Here is a 22,873-nt window from a genome sequence, read left to right on the forward strand (position 1 = left end):
CGCCATTCTCCCGCCTCAGCCTCCCGAGTAGCTGGGACCACAGGCGCCCGCCACGCCGCCCGGCTAATTTTTTTGTATTTTTTTAGTAGAGACGGGGTTTCACCGTGTTAGCCAGCATGGTCTCGATCTCCTGACCTCGTGATCCGCCCGTCTCGGCCTCCCAAAGTGCTGGGATTACAGGCTTGAGCCACCGCGCCCGGCCTAATGCTGCTCTTTATGCACTAAAAAGGTTTATGGAGATGTTTGCATATGCATATCAAGGCACAGCACTTTTCCTTAAACTTACTCGTGTCACAGAGAACTTTATTCATATGTCTTACTGCTGACTTTCTCCCTATAATGATCCTATTATCCTGCCACTTCCTTTTCTTTAAGATAGTAAAGATAATTATCAATAAATACTAAGGGAACTCAGAGACCTGTGCTGGCGCGGGTCCTCTGTATGGTGAGCGCCGGTCCCCTGGGCCCGCTTTTTCTTTCTCTATACTTTGTCTCTGTGTCTCATTTCTTTTCTCAAGTCTCTCGTTCCACCTAACGAGAAACGCCCACAGGTGTGGAGGGGTAGGCCACCCCTTCACTTTTTTTTTTTTTTTTTTGAGATGGAGTCCTACTCTGTTGCCCAGGCTGGAGTGCAGTGGCGCAATGTCCGCTCACTGCAACCTCCACCTCCTAGGTTCAAGCGATTCTTCTGCCTCAGCCTCCCGAGTAGCTGGGACTACAGGCGCCCACCACCATGGCCGACTAATTTTTGTATTTTTAGTAGAGACGAGGTTTCACCTTGTTGGCCCAAGCTGGTCTTGAACTCCTGACCTCAGGTGATTCGCCTGGCCTGAATTTGAAACTAAGAGGCAATAAGTTAGTAACTGGCACACTCTTCAACCCATTGCCTTCTAGACTCTGTCCTGTCTCTTCTGAAGCTACTTTTGCTAAGGTCAACACTGACCTGCTAATTGCTGGTGATCCTCTTCCCCCGGTGTTGAATCATTTGCTTTCTCTGCAGCCATGCAGAGAACACCATGCAGAGAACACCATGGCAAATACTGGTGTTCCCAGGATTTGTCCTTAGTTCTATTTTTCCTCCCTTTTCTTAGTTCTATTTTTCCTCCCTTTTTCTTCCTGGAGGATTTCATTCGTTCTCTTACGTTTGTTACCTTCTGTAAGGCTCAGTGAGAACAGAAGCACCATCTCCATTTCTGTTTTTTTTTCCTGAGATCTATAGTAAAGTATGTATATTTCACATAACTAGTTTTTAATGATTTAATCATCTTCATCCACAAACCTATTTTATAGCTTGTATTTTCAGAATCAATTGATGGCATTGCCATGAACCGAGTCCTAAATTCCTTCTCTTTTACTTCCTCCATTGTTATAGTCACCAGACCCTGTGATTCTCCCCAAGAAATAAATGCTCCTCTAATCTGCCTTCTCTTACACACTTTCCCTGGTCTTTTTATCAACAGTCTATTCCCTCTCCAGCCCAAACCTCATATTGCTCCCGGGATGATTTGCCTAAAGTTGATCACAACACTTTTTTATGACATAAGATGTACCCCTTTCCCCTGCCAGAGGGGCATATATAAGGCCTTTCAGTCTGGCCCTGTAGTGACACCTTTTCTCCTTTTGGCTGTCTGGCATCCCATCTCCTCTGCAACTGGGGAAGAATTATCTGTATGTGGTATTGTGAGAGCCAGGTCTCTACCTCCCTCTTTAGAAGTTTAAGGGCAGAAATCCTCTCATGGCTCTCAGCATCCAGAGCACAGGCACCCCCACATAGGACTTGGACTCTTGTGATGGAAAGAAGTAAGAGCAGTTGAGAAAACACTCATGGGCAGTGGTGGCATGTTGCAGTGGTGGCATCCCAGCCCTTGGTCGTCTCTGCTCCACATGACCCTGTGGCCATCCAGCTGTGGTTGCTCTGCTTGGCCTCCCTTGGCTGCTCCTTCCTCTCCCCTCCCATTGCCAATACTTTGCTCCAGAGCTTTATCACATGCCTGGATTAATTTAATTTCTGACCTTCCCAATACCAAATTCTCCCCACTCTCAATTCTTTCCCAATGTCATTGCCAGAATAATTAAAATCTAGTCATAATCTACCGTATTTCTCACTGTACCTCCAATACATCAAATTTTCCTGCATTTAAGATTCCCCTTCCCATTCCTCAAATGTTCCTGTTCCTTTGTCCGTCCGTCCTTCCTTCCTTCCTTCCTTCCTTGTCATGTTGCTCAGGTGGTCTTGAACTCCTGGCCTCAAGCAATCCTCCCGACTCAGCCTCCCAAATTACTAAGATTACAGACTTGAGCTGCCACACCCTACCTACAGTAGGAATTTTTTTTTTGAGATGGGAGTCTTGCTCTGTCGCCCAGGCTGGAGTGCGATGGCGTGATCTCCTTCCTTCCTTCCTTCCCTCCCTCCCTCCCTCCCTCCCTCCCTCCCTTCCTTTCTTCCTTTTTTTTTTTTCTTTTTTTCCCTGCACAGGGTCTTGCTGTCTTGCCCAGTCTGGAGTGCAGTGGCACAAACACAGCTCACTGCAACCTCTACCTCCAGGGCTGAAGTGATCCTCCCGCCTCAGCCTTCTGAGTATATAGGACCATAGGTGTGCACCACCACGCCTGGCTAATTTTTTAAATTAATTTTTATGAGTCAGAGCCTGGCTCTGTAGCCCGGGCTGGAGTGCAGTGGTGCAATCTTGGCTCACTGCAACCTCCACCTTCTGGGTTTAAGCGATTCTTGAGCCTCAGCCTCCTGAGTAGCTGGGATTACAGGTGCCCGCCACCACATCCAGCTAATTTGTTGTATTTTTAGTAGAGGTAGGGTTTCACCATGTTGGCCAGGCTGAAATATGTTTATAACTTTTTTGTAGAGACAGTGTCTCGCTGTGTTGCCCAGGCCAGTCTCGAACTCCTGGACGCAAACCTTCCTCCTACCTTGGAGGATGCAATACCGAAGTGTTGGGATTACAGGCGTAAGCCACTGTGCCTGGCCCCTCTGTCCTTTTATACCTTGACTTGGGTTCTATCCTTCCTTTGCTTATGTTCTTCCTTAGGCTTGGGAAACCCTCTGCTTAGTCAAGGCCTAGCAGAAGATCTTCTTTTACAAATCCTTGCACCACTTTAACCTCATCTTTTTCTACTATCAACACAGCACTTTTGGTAGATATACTTTCCCAATTCTTTCCTATCATCCTAAGACATGTTCCCCTTCCCTCATTAAAAATTCCCACTGAAGGCTGGGCACTGTGGTTCATGCCTGTAATCTCAACACTTTGGGAGGCCGAGGTGAGCGGATCACCTGAGGTCGGGAGTTCGAGACCATCCTGACCAAAATGGAGAAACCCCGTCTCTACTAAAAATACAAAAAATTAGCTGGGCATGGTGGTGCATGCCTGTAATCCCAGCTACTCAGGAAGCAGAGGCAGGAGAATCACTTGAACCTGGGAGGTGGAGGTTGTGATGAGCGGAGATCACGCCATCGCACTCCAGCCTGGGCGACAGAGCAAGACTCCCATCTCAAAAAAAAAATTCCTACTGTAGGTGGGGTGTGGCAGCTCAAGTCTGTAATCTTAGTAATTTGGGAGGCTGAGTCGGGAGGATTGCTTGAGGCCAGGAGTTCAAGACCACCTGAGCAACATGACAAGACGCCCCATCTCTAAAATAAATAAATAAATAAATAAAAATTCCCACTAATCTTAGCCTTCTAACAATCTACCATTCCCATCTGTCTTTTTTCCTTCTTATCAAACTTTATTTTTTATTTGTTTTTGAAGTGGGGTCTCAGCCTGTTGCCCAGGCTGGAGTGCAGTGGCGTAATCTTGGCTCATGGCAACCTCCTGAGATGGGATAATTCCCTTGACCTTGACCCCTTTCGTGGGCAGGAACTGGAGTGGCTCCTTTCAGCCCACTGCTGGCCACTTTTTGGAAGAGGGAATGTGTGAACAAGCAGTGTGGGAACCAGAGTGAACGAATGCTGGAACCAGTTGGTCGATCCTCTCTGGTGGGAGCAGGCTCTGTACGGCCCTGGCAGCAGCATCCAAGCCCCTGCCCTCTTGGCACCCAGGTTCTTGTCTGGCATCTGGAAAGAATCAGGACAAATGAATGGATTGAAGGGGTAGTGTATGCGGAGGATTTTACTGGGTGATGGAAATGGCCCTCAGTGGGATGGCAGCTGGAATGGGGGTGGTACAGGAAGAAGGTCTTTCCCTAAAGCCGTACCCTCCGAAGTTAGCTGCGTCTGTCTGCAGTCTCTGACACTCAGTAGCTTCTTTGCTTGCTACTCAGCTGCTGATGTTGCTCTGCCAGCTGAAGTCATTATGGGCACAGGATAGGGGCATGGCAGGCCAAAAAGGTAACATTTGGGCAGAAAAATGGGGTCAGCTGTTTTCACTTAGGGCCGTGGTTGCAGGCTTAGGGTTGGGGTTTGGCCAGTAGCCCAGCCATTCTGTCTCACTCTGCCTCCCAGGCTTAAGCCACCCTCCTACCTCAGCCTCCCAAGTAATTGGGAGACTACAGGAACCCACTACCACGTCTGGCCGTTTTTTTTTTTTGTTTGTTTGTTTGTTTGTTTTGTATTTTAGTAGAGACGGGGTTTCACCATGTTGGCCAGGCTAGTCTTGAACTTCTGACCTCAGGTGATCTACCCACCTCGGCCTCCCAAAGAGCTGGGATTACAGGCATGAGCCACTATGCCCGGACCCTTTCTTATCAAACTTTAAAAGGCAACTAGCCCATTCTGCTTTCAGAATGAACTGTTCAACCTGTAGAGTTTCCATTCCCAATGTCAACCAACCAAAGAGCTTTCTCAAAAAATGACTTAATGGCCGGGCGCAGTGGCTCACACCTGTAATCCTAGCACTTTGGGAGGCCGAGGTGGGTGGATCACCTGAGATTAGGAGTTCGAAACTAGCCTGACCAACATGGAGAAACCCCGCCTCTACTAAAAATACAAAATTAGCTGGACATGGTGGCACATACCTGTAAACTCAGCTACTCAGGAGGCTGAGGCAGAAGAATTGCTTGAACCCAGAAAGCAGAGGTTGTGGTGAGCTGAGATTGCCCATTGCACTCCAGCCGGGGAAACAAGAGCGAAACTCCATCTCAAAAAAAAAAAAAAAAAAAAAAAAAAAATCAGATCCTTTGTCCATTTTTACTTTTTATTTTATTTTATTTATTTAGAGACAGGGTCTCACACTGTCCAGGCTGGAGTGCAGTGGCGCGATCTTGGCTCATTGCATTCTCCGCCTCCTGGGTTCAAGCCATTCTCCTGCCTCAGTCTCCCAAGTAGCTGGGATTACAGGCACCTGCCACCATAGCTGGCTAATTTTTTGTATTTTTTTTTTTTTTTAGTAGAGATGGTGTTTTACCATGTTGGTCAGGCTGGTCTTGAACGCCTGATCTCCGGTGATCCGCCGCCTCGGACTCCCAAAGTGCTGGGATTACAGGGTTGAGTCACTGTGCCCAGCTGCTTTGTCCATTTTTAAATTGAGTTCTTTATCTTTCTATTATTAAGATGTAAGATGTATATGTTCTGGATACACAAGTCTATATATATATATATATATATTTTTTTTTTTTTTTTTTTTTTTTGAGACGGAGTCTGGCTCTGTCGCCCAGGCTGGAGTGCAGTGGCGCGATCTTGGCTCACTGCAAGCTCCGCCTCCCGGGTTCACGCCGTTCTCCTGCCTCAGCCTCCTGAGTAGCTGGGACTACAGGTACCCACCACCATGCCTGGCTAATTTTTTTGTATTTTTTAGTAGAGACAGGGTTTCACCATGTTAGCCAGGATGGTCTCAATCTCCTGACCTTGTGATCCACCTGCCTTGGCCTCCCAAAGTGCTGGGATTACAGGTGTGAGCCACCACGCCCGGCCTACAAGTCTATTATCAAGTATAAGTTTTGAAAATAATTTCTTGGCTGGGTGCAGTGGCTCACACCTGTAATCCCAACACTTTGGGAGGCCAAGGCAGGCAGATCGCTTGAGGTCAGGAGTTTGAGACCAGCCTGGCCAACATGGTGAAACCCCTTCTCTGCTAAAATACAAAAATTAGCTGGGCATGGTGGTACACACCTGTAATCCTAACTACTCAGGAGACTGAGGTAGGAGAATCGCTTGAACCTGGGAGGCAGAGGTTGCAGTGAGCCAAGATTGTGCCATTGCACTCCAGCCTACGTGACAGAGCAAGACTCAGTCTCAAAAACAAAACAAAACAAAACAAAATTTCTCAGATAAATAAATAAGTAGATAAATGAGTTTCAACACCAGCTGGTGCAGGGGGAGGGCAGGAATAAATGGAAATAATTTCTCCAAGAAAATACAGAGAACATGAAAAGATACTCAACATTATTAGTCATTAGGGAAATGCAAATCAAAACGCAGTAAGATGCCATTTTCCACACACTAGGATAGCAATAATCAAGAACACAATAAAATAACAAGTGTTGGTGAGACTTTGGAGAAGTTGGAACCCTCATACATTGCTGATGAGAAAGTAAAATGTTGCAATTATTTTGGAAAATATTTTGGTAGTTATTCAAAATGTTAAACATAATCATATGGGTTGTAGTTTAACATAAGTATTACAGTTAAACATATGTTAAAAGGCTGGGCACGGTGGCTCATGCCCGTAATCGTAGCACTTTGGGAGGCCGAGGTGGGCAGATCACCTGAGGTAGGGAAGTTCGAGACCAGCCTGACCAACATGGAGAAACCCCATTCTACTAAAAATACAAAATTAGCTGGACGTGATGGCACATGCCTGTAATCCCAGCTACTCGGAAGGCTGAGGCCGGAGAATCGCTTGAACCCGGGAGGTGGAAGTTGTCGTGAGCTGAGATCTTGCCATTGCACTCTAGCCTGGGCAACAAAAGTGAAACTCCGTCTCAAAAAAAAAAAAAAAAAAAAAGTTAAAACTATGAGCCAGCAATTCTACTCCAAGGTATACATCTAAGGGCAATAAAAACATGTCCACATACAAACTTGTACACAAATGTTCACAGCAGCATTATTCATAATGGCTGAAGAGTGGAAATAACACAAATGCCTACCAACTGATGAAGAGATTAATAAAATGTAATATAGCTATACAGTGAAATATTTAGTAATAAAAAGATGTGAAGTACTGATACATGCTACAACATGGATGAACGTCAAAAATATGCTAAATCAAAAAAGTCAGTCACTAAAGACCCTGTATTGTATGATTCCATTTATATGAAATGTCCAGAAGATGCAAATCTATAGAGACAGAAAGTAGATTAGTGGTTGTCAAGGGCTGGGGAAGAGGACATGAAGAGTGACTGCTAATGAGTATGAGGTTTCTTTCTGGAATGACAAACTTCTAAAATTAGATTGCAGTGATGATTATGCATCCCTATTAATGTACTAAAAGCTGTTAAGTTGTACACTTTAAATGGGTGGATTGTATGGTATGTGAATTATATCTCCATAAAGCTGGATTTTGTTTTTTGTTTTTGTTTTTGTTTTTGAGACGGAGTCTTACTCTGTCGCCCAGGCTGGAGTGCAGTGGTGCAGTCTCGGCTCACTGCAACCTCCACCTCCTAGGTTCAAGCGATTCTCCTGCCTCAGCCTCCCGAGTAGCTGGGACTACAGGTGAGCACCACCATGCCTGACTAATTTTTGTATTTTTAGTAGAGATAGGGTTTCACCATGTCGGCCGGCTGGTTTTGAACTCCTGGCTAACATAGTGAAATCCCGTTTCTACTAAAAATACAAAAAATTAGCCAGGTGTGGTGGCACCCTCCTGTAATCCCAGCTACCAGGGAGGCTGAGGCAGGAGAATCGCTTGAACCCGGGAGGTGGAAGTTGTAGTGAGCCGAGATTGCACCATTGCACTCCAGCTTGGGCAACAAGAGCGAAACCCTTGTCTCAAAAAAAACAAAACAAAACAAAAAAACAAAAAAACCCCATACACAAGATTATTTAGGCCAAGCGGGGTGGCTCATGCCTGTAATCCCAGCACTTTGGGAGGCTGAGGCGGGCGGATCACCTGAAGTCGGGATTTCGAGACCAGCTTGGCCAACATGGCAAAACCCTGTCTCTACTAAAAAAATACAAAAATAAGCCGGGCATGGTGGTGCGAGCCTGTAATCCCAGCTCCTTGGGAGGCTGAGACAGTAGAATAGCTTGAACCCGGGAGGCAGAGGTTGCAGTGAACCGAGATTGAGCCATTGCACTCCAGCCTGGGTGACAGAGCGAGACTCCATCTCAAAAAAAAAAAAAAAAAAAAAAAAAAAGCTATATTGGGGTGATAATTTTACTGGATTCTATCAATCATGCTATGTCTTCCAGTTATATTTTTGCAAAATTCCCCTTATTTTCAGAAATTCAGTTTCCCATGTGGGAATGGAAAGTATATAAAATATATGTAAGACAACTGAGACATGAATAATACAGGGTTGTTGTGGGAGAATAGAAAATTCCAGGCAGGAAGCCGGGCATGTTAGCTCACACCTGTAATCCCGGCTCTTTGGAAGCTGAGGCAGGTAGATCACCTGAGGTCAGGAGTTCGAGATCAGCCTGGCCAACATGGTGAAACCCTGTCTCTACGGAAAATACAAAGATTTTAGTCGGGCATGGTGGTGCACACATATAATCCCAGCTACTCGGGAGGCTGAGGTAGGAGAATTACTCGAACCCAGGAGGCAGAGGTTGCTGTGAGCTGAGATCGCACCCCTGCACTCCAGCCTGGGCAGCACAGCGAGACTCTGTCTCAAAAACAAACAAAAAAGAAAATTCCAGACAGGCATTTCATATGACTAGCAAAAAGGAAACTGTTGAAATAGCGCATAAGCTAGAGGCTGATTAGACCCTGAGAACCAGGATGTGGGCCAAGCTGGCTAGGTCCCACTGGATGTAACATGGCACTGGATTTGACCTAGGTTTCACCTGGAACCTCATTGTTCGCTTATTAACATAGTCACACCCCCTCGGCACCATGACAGTTCCGAGAACACCTGTATTTGGTGTAAAAATGGGTGCACCACAGTTCCAAGAAATCTTCACCTTTTTCCAGAAATCTTCATGAATATTCCACTCCTTGGTTAAGCCCATAAATAAAGAGGCCAGATGCAGTGGTTCACGTCTACAATCCCAGTACTTCGGGAGGCCAAGGTGGGTGGATTGCTTGAGCCCCAGCGGTTGAGGCTGCATTGAGCCGTGATCGCTCCACTGCAATCCAGCCTAGGCAGCAGAATGAGACACTGTCTCAAAAAATAAATAAATAAATAAATAAATACAGAAAAACAAAAACCCATAAAGATAGAAACCTCAAACCCCGTAGCATGACATTCTCGAGTATGCTAACACTCCCCTTTCTTGAGTGCATACTTCTCTATTTGCAGTAAATCTCTGTACTTTCACTATTTTCCAATTCATCCCTGAATTCCTTCTCATTTGGTGTCAACAGCCTGGACACTGGCTGGAGTCAAAGTCCCACTGGAATCATGGGACCTCCCCTAGTCCCCCGGTATCACAACTCTTTGATATACTTTGTTTTTTAAAATATTTATTTAGGCCGGGCATGGTGGCTCATGCCTGTAATCCCAGCACTTTGGGAGGCCGAGGCGGGCAGATCATGAGGTCAGGAGATTGAGACCGTCCTGGCTAACACGGTGAAACCCTGTCTCTACTTAAAATACAAAAAAATAAAATAAAATTAGCTGGGCATGGTGGCGGGCACCTGTAGTCCCAGCTACTCTGGAGGCTGAGGCAGGAGAATGGCATGAACCCGGGAGGCAGAGCTTGAAATGAGCCGAGATCGCGCCACTGCACTCCAGCTTGGGCAACACAGTGAGACTCCGTCTAAAAAAAATAAATAAAATATTTATTTAATGGCCAGGTGTGGTGGCTCATGCCTGTAACCCCAGCTCTTTGGGAGGCTGAGGCAGGTGGATCACCTGAGGTCAGGAGTTTGATACCAGCCTGGCCAACGTGGTGAAACCCCGTCTCTACTGAAAATACAAAAATTAGCCAGACATGGTGGCAGGTGCCTGTAATCCCAGCTACTTGGGAGGCTGAGGCTGGAGAATCGCTTGAACCCAGGAGGCGGAGATTGCAGTGATTGGAGATCACGCCATTCCACTCCAGCCTGGGTGATAGGAGCAAAACTCTGTCTCAAAAAAAAAAAAAAAAAAAGAAAAAATTAGGCTGGCGTGGTGGTGCGTGCCTCTAATCCCAGGTACTTGGGAGGCTGAGGTAGGCGAATCGTTTGCAACTGAGAGGCGAAGGTCACAGTGAGCCGAGATCAAGCCACTGCACTCTAGCCTGGGCAACATGAGCAAAACTCTGTCTCAAAAAAAAAAAAAAAAAGGCCAGGTGCAGTGGCTTAGGCCTATGATCCCACCACCTTGGGAGGCCAAGGTGGGCAGATCACCGAGGTTGGGAGTTCAAGACCAGCCTGACCAACATGGAGAAACCCCATCTCTACTAAAAATACAAAATTAGCCAGGTGTGGTGGTGCATGCCTGTAATCCCAGCTACTTGGGAGGCTGTGGCAGGAGAATTGCTTGAACCCAGGAGGCAGAGGTTGTGGTGAACTGAGATCACGCCATTGCACTCCAGCGTGGGCAACAAGAGCAAAACTGTCTCAAACAAGTAAAAAAGAATTATTTATTTATTTTTGAGACAGAGTCTTGCTCTGTTTCCCTGGCTGGAGTGCAGTGGCATGATCTCAGCTCACTGCAACCTCTGCGTCCTGGGTTCAAGTGATTCTCCTGCCTCAGCCTCCCCAGTAGTTGGGATTATAGGCACCTGCCACTGCATCCGGCTAATTTTTGTATTTTTAGTAGAGACAGGGTTTCACCATCCTAGCCAGACTGGTCTTGAACTCCTAACCTCGTGATCCACCCACCTCGGCCTCCCAAAGTGCTGGGATTACAGGCCTGAGCCACCACACCTGGCCTAATTTTTGTAATTTCAGTACAAATGGGGTTTCACCATGTTGGCCAGGCTGGTCTTGAACTCATGACTTCAAATGATTCACCTGCCTTGGCCTCCTAAAGTGCTTGGATTACAGGGGCAAGCCACTGTGCCTGGCCCTGGCCTGATATACTTTAAATAAGAATTTATCAGCCAGGCTCAGTGGCTCACTCCTGTAATCCCACTGTGGAAGGGTCTAGGCAGGTGGATTGCTTAAGCCCGGGAGTTTGAGACCAGTTTAACATGGTGAAACCCTGTCTCTTCTAAAAATAAAAAAATTAGCAGGGCATGGTGGCCTGCACCTGTAGTTTCAGCTACTTGAGAGGCTGAGGTGAGAGACTCACCTGAACCTGGGGAAGCAGAGGCTTCACTGAGCTCTGATCATACCACTGCAATCTAGCCTCGGTGACAGTTAGACCCTGTCTCAAAAAAATAAAAAATAAATTAAAAAAAGAATTTATCATGAACAGTTAATACATGTACATGGGGCCGGGCGCGGTGGCTCAAGCCTGTAATCCCAGCACTTTGGGAGGCCGAGACAGGCGGATCACAAGGTCAGGAGATCGAGACCATCCTGGTTAACACGGTGAAACCCCGTCTCTACTAAAAAATACAAAAAACTAGCCGGGTGAAGTGGCAGGCGCCTGTAGTCCCAGCTACTCGGGAGGCTGAGCCAGGAGAATGGTGTAAACCCAGGAGGTGGAGCTTGCAGTGAGCTGAGATCTGGCCACTGCACTCCAGCCTGGGCGACAGAGCTAGACTCCGTCTCAAAAAAAAAAAAAAAAAAAAATACATGCACATGGTTGGAAACAAAGGATACTGTTAAAACAGTTTCTTAGACAAATTGATTACAAGTGCATATCAAATTTTAATTTCAAGCATGTTTCCTTTCCAAGCAGGCTAAATAGTCCTCTTAGACATTTTGTAGGAAAGAAGCATGTTAGAATCATTAATATTAGCCTGGAGAAAGCAAATAATGTCTGGAATCATTAGCTATCTTCTAAATCTGGTTAAAGGTAACTATCCTGTGCCAAGGCTGACAGTGAGCTAGATGAACTGTTTTTTTTTTTTTTTTTGAGACAGGGTCTTGCTCTGTTGCTTAGGCAGGAGTGCAGTGGTGTGATCATAGTTCAATGCAGCCTTGAACACCTGGGCTTAAGGAATTTTTCCACCTCAGCCTCCCAAGGACTACAGGCACGCGCCTGGCTAGTTTTTTAAACAAAATTATTGTTATTTTTATTATTATTATTATTTTGAGACAGAGTCTTGCTCTGTTGTCCCCACTGGAGTGAAGTGGTGTGATCTTGGCTCACGGCAACCCCCACTTCCCGGGCTCAACCTCCCAGGTAACTAGAACTACAGGCAGGTGCCACCAGGCCTGGCTAATTTTTGCATTTTTAGTAGAGACAAGGTTTCACCATGTTGCTTAGGCTGGTCTTGAACTCCTGAGCTTAAGCGGCCTCCCAAAGTGCTGGGATTACAGGCGTGAGCCACTGCACCCGCCAGATTTATAAATCGAGCTGATTGTCAGGAACATCCAGGGAGCTTTCAAAAATGATTCCAGGCTGAGGCTGGGCGCGGTGGCTCACGCATGTAATCCCAGCACTTGGGGAGGCTGAGGTGGGTGGATCACAGGAGGTTGGGACCACGGCTACTGGTCAGCAAAAACCTTTTCTAAGAGTTAATTTTGCAGAATGGATCCTGATCTCCTTCAGGTGTTTGCTAACATTTTATTTATTTTTTGAGACAGAGTCTGGCTCTGTCACCGAGGCTGGCGTGTAGTGGAGTGATCTTGGCTCACTGCCACCTCCACCTCCCAAGTTTAAGGGATTCTCCTGCCTCAGCCTCTCCAGTAGCTGTGATTACAGGCGCCTACCACTATGCCCGGTAATTTTTAAATTTTTAGTAGAGAGGGAGTTTCGCCATGTTGGCCAGGCTGGTCTCAAACTCCTGACCTCAGGTGATCCACCCGCCTCGTCCTCCCAATATGCTGGGATTACAGGCGTGAGCCACTGCGCCTTGCTGTTTGCTAACATTTTAAAATTTCAACCTTCCTCTTCCTTAACTGGTCTTCCCTTCCCCCACTCAAGACGGGTTCTCTCGCTCTGCCGCCACAGCTGCAGAGCAGTGGCGTGAACATAGCTGAGGGCAGACGACCTCCTGGGCTCAAACGATCCTCCTGGCTTGGACTTCCAAAGTACTGGGATTATGGCGTGTGACACCACGGCCGGCGTCAAACGTTTGTCTTCTTTTTATTTATTTTATTTTGTATTTTTTGATGACAGGGTCTTCACTCTATCGCCCAGGCTGGAGTGCAGTGGCACAATTTACGGCTCACCGCAGCCTCGACCTCCCGGGCTCAGGTGATCCTCTCGCCTGAGCCCCACTAATACCTGGGATCACAGACATGGGTTTTACCATGTTGCCCAGGGTGGTGTCAATCTCCTGGGCTCAAGTGATCCGCCCACCTCTGCCTCCCAAAGTGCTGGGATTACAGGCGTGAGCTACCGCGCCGGGCCACAAACACTTATCTTCTAACGTACCATTTCATTTACTTGCTATATTCATTATCTGAATCTTCTCATATTAGAATGTAAGCAGAATAAAGGCAGTGATTTTTCTTTTTACTGGTGATCCTCAGAGCCAAGAGCAGTCTGGGACGTAGCAGGCCATATAAATGTTTTTGAATGAGTGACTCGTCAACGAGTGGACGAAACGATAATGTGGCTAAAAGGCAGCAGTTAAGGAGGTTGTGTAGAATAAACCCGTAATCCCGATGTTGGCAGTTTGCTTAAAAAGAAAAAGGGAGGGGCAGTTGGAGAGGGGCACACGTTTGAACAAAATAGTGGGAGGAGGAGGAAGGCTAGTTTTTTTGTTTTGTTTTGTTTTCAAGTTTCCTTCTGATGTTACTCCCATGCTTCCGGGCACATTACGAGCTCAGTACCTGCCGGAAATCTCCCACCTGGTGGCTGCCTACCCTTGCATCCACCCACCCAGGGGCTCCAAGCCTTGGACCTAAGAAAACACTTGAGAACTGCTTTCTACCAAGGATGCAGGTCTGCGGGTCTGCGCGCGACCTAGGCGCAGGCATGCGCAGTAGCTAAAGTCCCCAGTGTGCGCGGGAAACTGGGCAGCGTCTGCTTATGATTGGTTGCCGCGGCAGACTCCCACCCACCGAAACGCAGCCCTGGAAGCTGATTGGGTGTGGCCGCCGTGACCGGACGCCGCTCGGGGGGACGTGGGAGGGGAGGCGGGAAACAGCATAGTGGGTGTGGGGTCGCGCAGTTCCTTCTGCCAGGAGGTGAGGAGGTTCCGACATGGCGGTGCAACCTAAGGAGACGCTGCAGCTGGAGAGCGCGGCCGAGGTCGGCTTCGTGCGTTTCTTTCAGAGCATGCCGGAGAAACCGACCACCACGGTGCGCCTTTTCGACCGGGGCGACTTCTATACGGCTCACGGCGAGGACGCGCTGCTGGCCGCCCGGGAGGTGTTCAAGACCCAGGGGGTGATCAAGTATATGGGGCCGGCAGGTGAGGGCGAGGACGGCGCGTGCTGTGGGGGGACCCGGGGCCCTGTGGCGCGGCTCCATTCTCGCCTCAGAAAGTGGGTGATGAGCAGCCTCTCCAGCGCGGAGGCACGGGGGCGGAACGTTGTGCTGGTGGGAATTCCGCCGTCCCCCGGTTCTGCTTGGCTCCGGAGGGACGCCCCCCTCAGCCCTGAAACCCGTGCCTCTCCAGCAGTCCCGGATCTGAACTTGTGATCACGGAGTGTTTACGTCGTGCCAGGCATTTTAATGCATTGTTCTAGTTCATTTTCCAGCAGTCGCATTCCTCGCCGTGGCCCTACATGTAGCGCTCATTACAAACACGGCCAGAATCTCTTATTACAAACAGCAGCCAGGAGTGAGATTTAAAATAGAGGGGGTTTAGGAGACCCTTTCATGCCACCCACGTTATTCTGCTCCCACGGCGCTCCGATTTATACCGCCGGTCCAGCTAAGGGGCTGGTAATGGAGCGCCGTTAAGGGGCAGTGTGATGAAGTGGTCAGGACCAACGGACTCTGGAGCTGGGCTGCTTGGGATCAAGTCGCTGCCCCTCTGCTTATTAACGTGTGACCTTGGGCTAGTCATGGACGCTATCTGCTTTAGCTCAGCATTCAGTGCTCTCCGTCACCCGACCCCATCTATCCAGCATTCTCTCTCCCTGGAAAGCTACAAACGTCTCACCCTATGTGGGCCAAATGTTCTGGATAGGCCTAGTTAACCTCTTTTCTCCCTGTTTTCTTTGCGCTTTCTTGCAACTATGTAGTTATGCTAATGAAAAGAGCATCCTAGGGGGAGTAGAGTTGTGGGTTCTAGTCCTGACTAGAGGACTAGTGCAAATGCGATGCTCCTGATGCAAAAGGTTTCATTCGTTAGATAGAAATGTGTTAGGCAGGGTTATGGACACTAGATGAAAAAGAAATACCTCTACTGTCATAGAGATCACTATTGGAGAGCAAGGCAGAAATCATTACAATTCAAGTTGGAGGCTTATGGTGTGAGCTTGCAAGAGGTTGCAAGAGACAAAAACTGGAGACGTCGGAAGAGGCGTTATATGAGACACCAAAGTCCACGTTGAGACTAGAAGTTTGCTAGGGAGAGGGCTTGAAAGAAGGTAGATTGGCGTTGGTGATGTAGAAAAGGAAGGTGTGGAGACTGGCCCAGGTGGGTGGGGTTAGATGACAAAAGGTTTTTCATGTTGTGTTGAGCTGTCGGAATTTTACGCTGTAGGCAATTAAAAGTCTGAAGATTTTTTTTTTTTTTTTAGACGGAGTCTTACTCTCTCGCCCAGGCTGGAGTTCAGTTGTATAATCTTGGCTCACTGCAACCTCCACCTCCTGGGTTCAAGCGATTCTCCTGCCTCAGCCACCCGAGTAGCTGGGATTAAGGGCACGTGCCACCACACCTAGCTAATTTTTTGTATTTTTAGTAGAGATGGGGTTTCACCATGTTGGCCAGGCTGGTCTCAAACTCCTGACCTCAAGTGATCCTCCCACCTTGGTCTCCCAATGTGCACCTGACCTACATAGATTTTACATAAGACTTTAAAACAGGTCAGGTGCAGTGGCACTTGCCTGTAATCTCAGCACTTTGGGAGGCCGAGGTGGGTGGATCACGAGGTCAGGAGATCAAGACCATCCTGGCTAACATGGTGAAACCCCGCCTGTACTAAAAATACAAAAATCACAGCACTTTGGGAGGCTGAGGTGGGCGGATCACGAGGTCAGGAGATCGAGACTATCCTGGCTAGCACGGTGAAACCTCATCTCTACTAAAAATACAAAAAATTAGCCGGGCGTGGTGGCAGGTGCCTATAGCCCCAGCTACTTGGGAGGCTGAAGCAGGAGAATTGCATGAACCCGGGAGGCGGAGCTTGCAGTGAGCCAGAGATACTGCCACTGCACTCCAGCCTGGGCAACAGAGTGAGACTCCATCTCAAAAAAAAAAAAAAAAAAAAAGACTTTAAAACAAATTATAAGAAAGGACAGGCCAAGTGCAGTGGTTCGTGCCTGTAATCTCAGCACTTAGGGATACCAAGGTGGGAGGATAACTTGATGCTAGGAGTTGAAGACAAGCCTGTGTAACACAGCGAGACCCATCTCTACAAAAAAATTAAAAAGTTATCATCTTTAGAACTTTTGATTTTTATGTGTAGACTCCATATAAGCAGAGGGTCTATGCTATTCACTATTTTATATCTATTACCTTCCATAGTCCCTGCACATATAATAGTGCTTCGTAGACAATTTATTAAATGAATAAATCACTGAAAAAACACTGGAAGTTTTTGGGTTAGCAATGTGTTAGGTGCTTGATATGGTTTGGCTGTGTTCCCACCCTTATCTAATCTTGAATTCCCACGTGTTGTGGGAGGTACCTGGTGGGACATAATTGAATCATGTGGGTGGGTCTTTTCTGTGCTGTTCTCCTGGTAGTGAATAAGCCTCACAAGATCTGATGGTTTTAAAAACGGAAGTTTCCCTGCACAAGCCCTCTCTCTTTGCCTGCTGCCATCCATGTAAGATGTAACTTGTTCGTCCTTGCCTTCCTCATTGATTGTGAGGCCTCCTCAGCCATGTGGAACCATAAGTCCATTAAACCTTGTTCTTTTGTAAATTGCCCAGTCTCAGCTATGTCTTTTTTTTTTTTTTTTTGAGACAGTCTTGCTCTGTTGCTAGGCTGGACTGCAGTGGCGCAATCTCAACTCACTGCAACCTCTGCCTCCCGGGTTCAAGCGATTCTCCTGCCTCAGCCTCCCAAGTAGCTGGGACTATAGGTGCATGCCACCACGCCCAGCTAATTTTTGTATTTTTAATAGAGATGGGGTTTCACCATGTTGGCCAGGATAGTCTTGATCTCTTGACCTCGTGATCTGCCCGCCTCGGCCTTCCAAAGTGCTGGAATTACAGGCATGAGCCACCACACCCAGCTGGGTATGTCTTTATTAGCAGTGTGAAAATGGACTAAAACAGTAAACTGGTACCAGTAGAGTGGGGCACAGCTGAAAAAATACCCGAAAATATGGAAGTGACTTTGGAGCTGGGTAACAGGCAGAGGTCGGAACGGTTTAGAGGGCTCAGAAGAAGACCAGAAAATGTGGGAAAGTTTGGAACTTCCTGGAGACTTGTTGAATGCCTTTGACCAAAATCCTGATAATGATATGGACGATGAAATCCAGGCTAAGGTGGTCTCAGATGGAGATGAGGAACTTGTTGGGAACTGGAGCAAAGGTGACACTTGTTATGTTTTAGTAAAAAGACTGGTGGCATTTTGCCCCACCCTAGAGATTTGTGGAACTTTGAACTTGAGAGAAATTCTTTTGGGTATCTGGCGGGAGAAATTTCTAAGCAGCAAAACTTTCAAGAGGTGACTTGGGTGCTGTTAAAGGCATTCAGTTTTAAAAGGGAAACAGCATGAAAGTTTGGAAAATTTGCAGCCTGACAATATGATAGAAAAGAAAATCCCATTTTCTGAGGAGAAATTCAAGCTAGCTGCAGAAATTTGCATAAGTAATGAGGATCCCAATGTTAATCCCCAAGACAATGGGAAAAATGTCTCCAGGGCATGTCAGAGGTTTTCATGGCAGCCCCTCTCATCACAAGCCTAGAGGCCTAGGAGAAAAAAGTGGTTTCATGGGTCAGCCCAGGGTTCCCATGCTGTGTGCAGCCTAGCAGCTTGGTGGCCTGCTGCTCCAGCCATGGCTGAAAGGGGCCAAGGTAGAGCTCAGGCCATGGCTTCAGAGGGTGCAAGCCTGAAGCCTTGACAGCTTCCAGGTGGTGTTGAGCCTGCAGGTGCACAGAAATCAATAATTCAGGTTTGGGAACCTCTGCCTATGTTTCAGGGATGTATGTGCAGGCAGAAGTTTGCTGCAGGGGTGGGGTGATCATGAGTTCCTCTGCTAGGGCAATGCAGATGGGAAATGTGGGGTCAGAGCCCCCACACAGAGTCCCTACTGGGGCACCACCTAGTGGAGCTGTGAAAAGAGGGCTATGATTCTCCAGACCCCAGAATGGTAGATCCACAGACAGCTTTCACCATATGCCTGGAAAAGCTGTAGACACTTAACGCCAACCCATGAAAGCAACCAGGAGGGGTGCTATACCCTGCAAAGCCACAGGGGCAGTGCTGTCCAAGGCTGTGGTTGCCCACCTCTTGCATCCGCGTGACCTGGATGTGAGACATAGAGTCAAAGGAGATCATTTTGGAGCTTTAAGATTTGACTGCCATGCTGGGTTTTGGACTTGCGTGGGGCTTGTAGCGCCTTTGTTTCGGCCAATTTCTCCCATTTGGAAGGGCTGTATTTACCCAATGCCGGTACCCCATTGTACCGGGAAGTAACTAACTTGCTTTTGATTTGACAGGCTCATAGGTGGAAAGGACTTACCTTGTGTTGGATGAAACTTTAGACTGTGGTATTTTGAGTTAATGCTGAAATGAGTTAAGACTTTGGGGGACTGTTGGGAAGACATGATTGGTTTTGAAATGTGAGGACATGAGATTTGGGAGGGGTCGGGGCAGAATGATATGGTTTGGCTGTGTCCCACCCAAATCCCATCTCGAATTCCCATGTGTTATGGGAGGGACCTGGTGGGAGATAATTGAATCATGGGGATGGATCTTTCCCATGCTGTTGTCGTGATAGTGAATAAGTCGCATGAGATCTGATGGTTTTAAAAATGGAAGTCTACCTGCACAAGCTCTTTCTTTGCCTGCTGCCGTCCATGTAAGACATGACTTGCTCCTCCTTGCCTTCTGCCATGGTTGTGAGACCTCCCCAGTTACGTGACACTGTAAGTCCAGTAAACCTCTTTTTCTTCCCAGACTCTGGTATGTCTTTATCAGCAGTGTGAAGTCCGACTGATACAGTGCTTGAACATGTAATATCTCAAATCTGTAATGTACTTTTTTTTTTTTTTTAAGGAGCAAAGAATCTGCAGAGTGTTGTGCTTAGTAAAATGAATTTTGAATCTTTTGTAAAAGATCTTCTTCTGGTTCGTCAGTATAGAGTTGAAGTTTATAAGAACAGAGCTGGAAATAAGGCATCCAAGGAGAATGATTGGTATTTGGCATATAAGGTAATTATCTTCCTTTTTAATTTACTTATTTTTTTAAGAGTAGAAAAATAAAAATGTGAAGAATTTAATTGTGTTTTAGTATTTTAAGTAGACTGTGATAATAGAATGCTTTGAGACACTTTAGTAGCAATTAGCATGTGGTTTTTAAAAAGTTGCAGTTTGGCTGGGCACAGTGGCTCTTGCTTGTAATCCCAGTATTTTGGGAGGCTGAGGCAGGCAGATTGCCTGAGCCCAAGAGTTCAAGACCAGCCTGCCCAACATGGTAAAACCTCATCTCTATTGAAGACAAAAAAATTTAAAAAAATTAGCTGGGGCTGTTGGCACACACCTGTGGTTCCAGCTAATCAAGAGGCTGAGGTGAGAGGATCACTTGAGCCCAGGAGGTTGAGGTTACAGTTTAACTTTCAGAGGCCAAGGCAGGAGGATTGCATGAGTCCAGGAGTTTGAGACCACCCTGGGCAATGTAGGAAGATCCCATCTCTATAGAGGGATAGATTAGATAGATAATTTCTGAGGGGAGGGGAGGGGATGGGAAAGGGAGGGGGGAGGGCCAGGGAAGGGGAGGGCAGGGCCAGTACTAAGGTCATAATAGAGACAAGTATTTGTAAGATCCTTATAATAGGTAAGGCTGGCCACAAATGAGTACTACAGATTTGTATTTTTAGTAGAGACAGGGTTTCACCATGTTGGCCAGGCTGATCTTGAACTTCTGACCTCAAGTGATCTGCCTGCCTTGGCCTCCCAAAGTGCTGAGATAACAGGTGTGAGCCACTGTGCCCAACCACAAGCAGTTATTTGTTTGTTTATTTTGAGACAGAGTCTTGCTCTGTTGCCAGGCTGGAGTGCAGTGGTGCCATCTTGGCTCACTGCAACCTCTGACTCCCTGATTCAAGTGATTCTCCTGCCTCAGCCTCCCAAGTAGCTGGGATTACAGGTGCGTGCCACCACACCTGGCTAATTTTTGTATTTTTAGTAGAGACGGGGTTTCACCATGTTGGCCAGGATCGTCTTGATCTCCTGACCTCATGATTTGACCACTTTGGCCTCCCAAAGTGCTGGGATTACAGGCGTGAGCCACTGCACTCGGCCAGTTATTTTTCATAAGAAAACAATTTATTGGCCAGGTGCGGTGGCTCACACCTGTAATCCCAGCACTTTGGGAGGCCGAGGCAGGCAGATCACGAGGTCAGGAGTTTGAGACCAGCCTGGCCAACATGGTGAAACCCAATCTCTACTAAAAATACAAAAATTAGCTGGGCGTGGTGGTGTGTGCCTGTATTCCCAGCTACTCGGGAGGCTGAGGCAGGAGAATTGCTTGAAACCTTGAGGCAGAGGTTGCAGTGAGTCGAGATTGTACCATTGCACTCCAGCCTGGATGACAGAGCAAGACTTCATCTCAAAAAAAAAGAAAGCATTTTATTAATAAGGTTCATTGAGTTTGGATTTTTCCTTTTTGCTAGTAAAATTTTAAAGTACATTGAAGAGTTTGTTAAATTTTTGAAATTTTATTTTTACTTAGGCTTCTCCTGGCAATCTATCTCAGTTTGAAGACATTCTCTTTGGTAACAATGATATGTCAGCTTCCATTGGTGTTGTGGGTGTTAAAATGTCCACAGTTGATGGCCAGAGACAGGTTGGAGTTGGGTATGTGGATTCCATACAGAGGAAGCTAGGACTGTGTGAATTCCCTGATAATGATCAGTTCTCCAATCTTGAGGCTCTCCTCATCCAGATTGGACCAAAGGAATGTGTTTTACCTGGAGGAGAGACTGCTGGAGACATGGGGAAACTGAGACAGGTAAGCAGATTGAGTCTAGTGATAGAGGAGATTCCAGGCCTAGGAAAGGCTCTTTAATTGACATGATACTGTTTTATTTAAGGAAAAATAATAAAAAACTCTATTTTTTTTATATCTAATTAAAATAATGTTTTGATGTTTACATTGACAGAAACGGTATATTTAATTGGACATTAAAACAAGCTGTTTCTTGTGTAAGATTTATTTTACCTCAGATCTTTTCTCCCCCCTTTCCTTTCTGTCTTGTGTTCCAAAAGAGTAATTATTACAATAAATATCACTGTAATTATGGTTTTATCAAATAAGATGCAGTTCTTTAGCATGTTTTGATAGTTTGAGTGGAACTACTTTAGCCTGTTATTTTGCTATTTATTTTAACTAAATTCTGATTGTGTGATTTGTTGTTTTTTTTTTTTTGAGACCAAGTCTCTCTCTCACCCAGGCTGGAGTGCGGTGGTGCGATCTTGGTTCACTGCAATGTCCGCCTCCCAGGTTCAAGCAATTCTTCTGCCTCAGCCTCCTGAGTAGCTGGGATTACAGGTGTGCACCACCACATGCAGCTAATTTTTGTATTTTTAGTAGAGATGAGGTTCCACCATCTTGGCCAGGCTGGTCTTGAACTCCTTACCTTGTGATCCACCCGCCTCGGACTCCCAAAGTGCTGGGATTACAGGCGTGAGCCACCATGCTTGGCTTTGATTGTGTCATTTGTTATAGGCATGTAGTTTATTATTTAGATACTTCTTTTTTTTTTTTCTTTGAGGTGGAGTTTCACTCTTGGTGCCCAGGCTGGAGTGTAATGACATGATCTCAGCTCACTGCAACCTCCACATCCTGGGTTCAAGCGATTCTCCTGCCTCAGCATCCTGAGTAGCTGGGATTACAGGCATGCCCCACCACACCTGGCCAATTTTGTATTTTTAGTAGAGACAGTGTTCTACCATGTTGGTCAGGCTGGTCTTGAACTCCTGGCCTCAGGTGATCCCCCCACCTCAGCCTCCCAAAGTGCTGGAATTACAGGCATGAGCCACAGCACCTGGCCTAGATATTTCTTAAGGTATGTATCTCCCGAGGATTCTTTACTTTTTGTGGTCTTCAAGTACCATAAGCACCGCTGGAGATAACACATGTGATGGACATTTTTAGCATAGATTGTATCTAAGCAACTTTCCACAAGTAATAGTTCTGTTAAGGGTTATTATTTGTGGCCGGGGGCGGTGGCTCACACCTGTAATCCTGGCGCTTTGGGAAGCTGAAGCAGGTGGATCACCTGAGGTCAGGGATTCGAGACCAGCCTGTCCAGTGTCTCTACTAAAAATGCAAAGAAGGAAAAAAAGCTAGCCAAGCATGGTGGCTTGCTCCTATAATCCCAGCTACTTGGGAGGCTGAGGCAGGAGAATTGCTTGAACCTGAGAGGCAGAGGTAGCAGTGAGCCAAGATTGTGTCACCGCATTCCATCCTGGGCGACAGTGAGACTCTCTCAAAACAAAAAAACAGTTGTTACAGTTGGGACTATTTTTTGAAAGCTTT

At 46.8% G+C, this 22,873-nt stretch overlaps 1 protein-coding gene across 3 annotated transcripts in view; it reads left to right on the top strand.

Moving 5' to 3' along the window:
- The first annotated feature begins 13,875 nt into the window (after positions 1-13,875).
- The window catches only part of MSH2 (mutS homolog 2), a 102,454-nt gene continuing 93,456 nt past the window's right edge, over positions 13,876-22,873 (top strand). For 2 of the 3 annotated variants that reach the window (XM_025405779.1, XM_025405778.1), the window contains exons 1-3: positions 13,876-14,458; positions 19,391-19,545; positions 21,065-21,343. In XM_025405779.1, the coding sequence (XP_025261564.1) occupies positions 14,248-14,458; positions 19,391-19,545; positions 21,065-21,343 (645 nt within the window). In that variant the 5' untranslated portion in view covers positions 13,876-14,247. The remainder of the gene's footprint in view (positions 14,459-19,390; positions 19,546-21,064; positions 21,344-22,873) is intronic. The other variant, XM_025405780.1, reaches the window with a different exon arrangement.

The sequence above is a fragment of the Theropithecus gelada genome, chromosome 13 (assembly GCF_003255815.1).
Source record: "Theropithecus gelada isolate Dixy chromosome 13, Tgel_1.0, whole genome shotgun sequence".
NCBI lineage: Eukaryota > Metazoa > Chordata > Mammalia > Primates > Cercopithecidae > Theropithecus > Theropithecus gelada.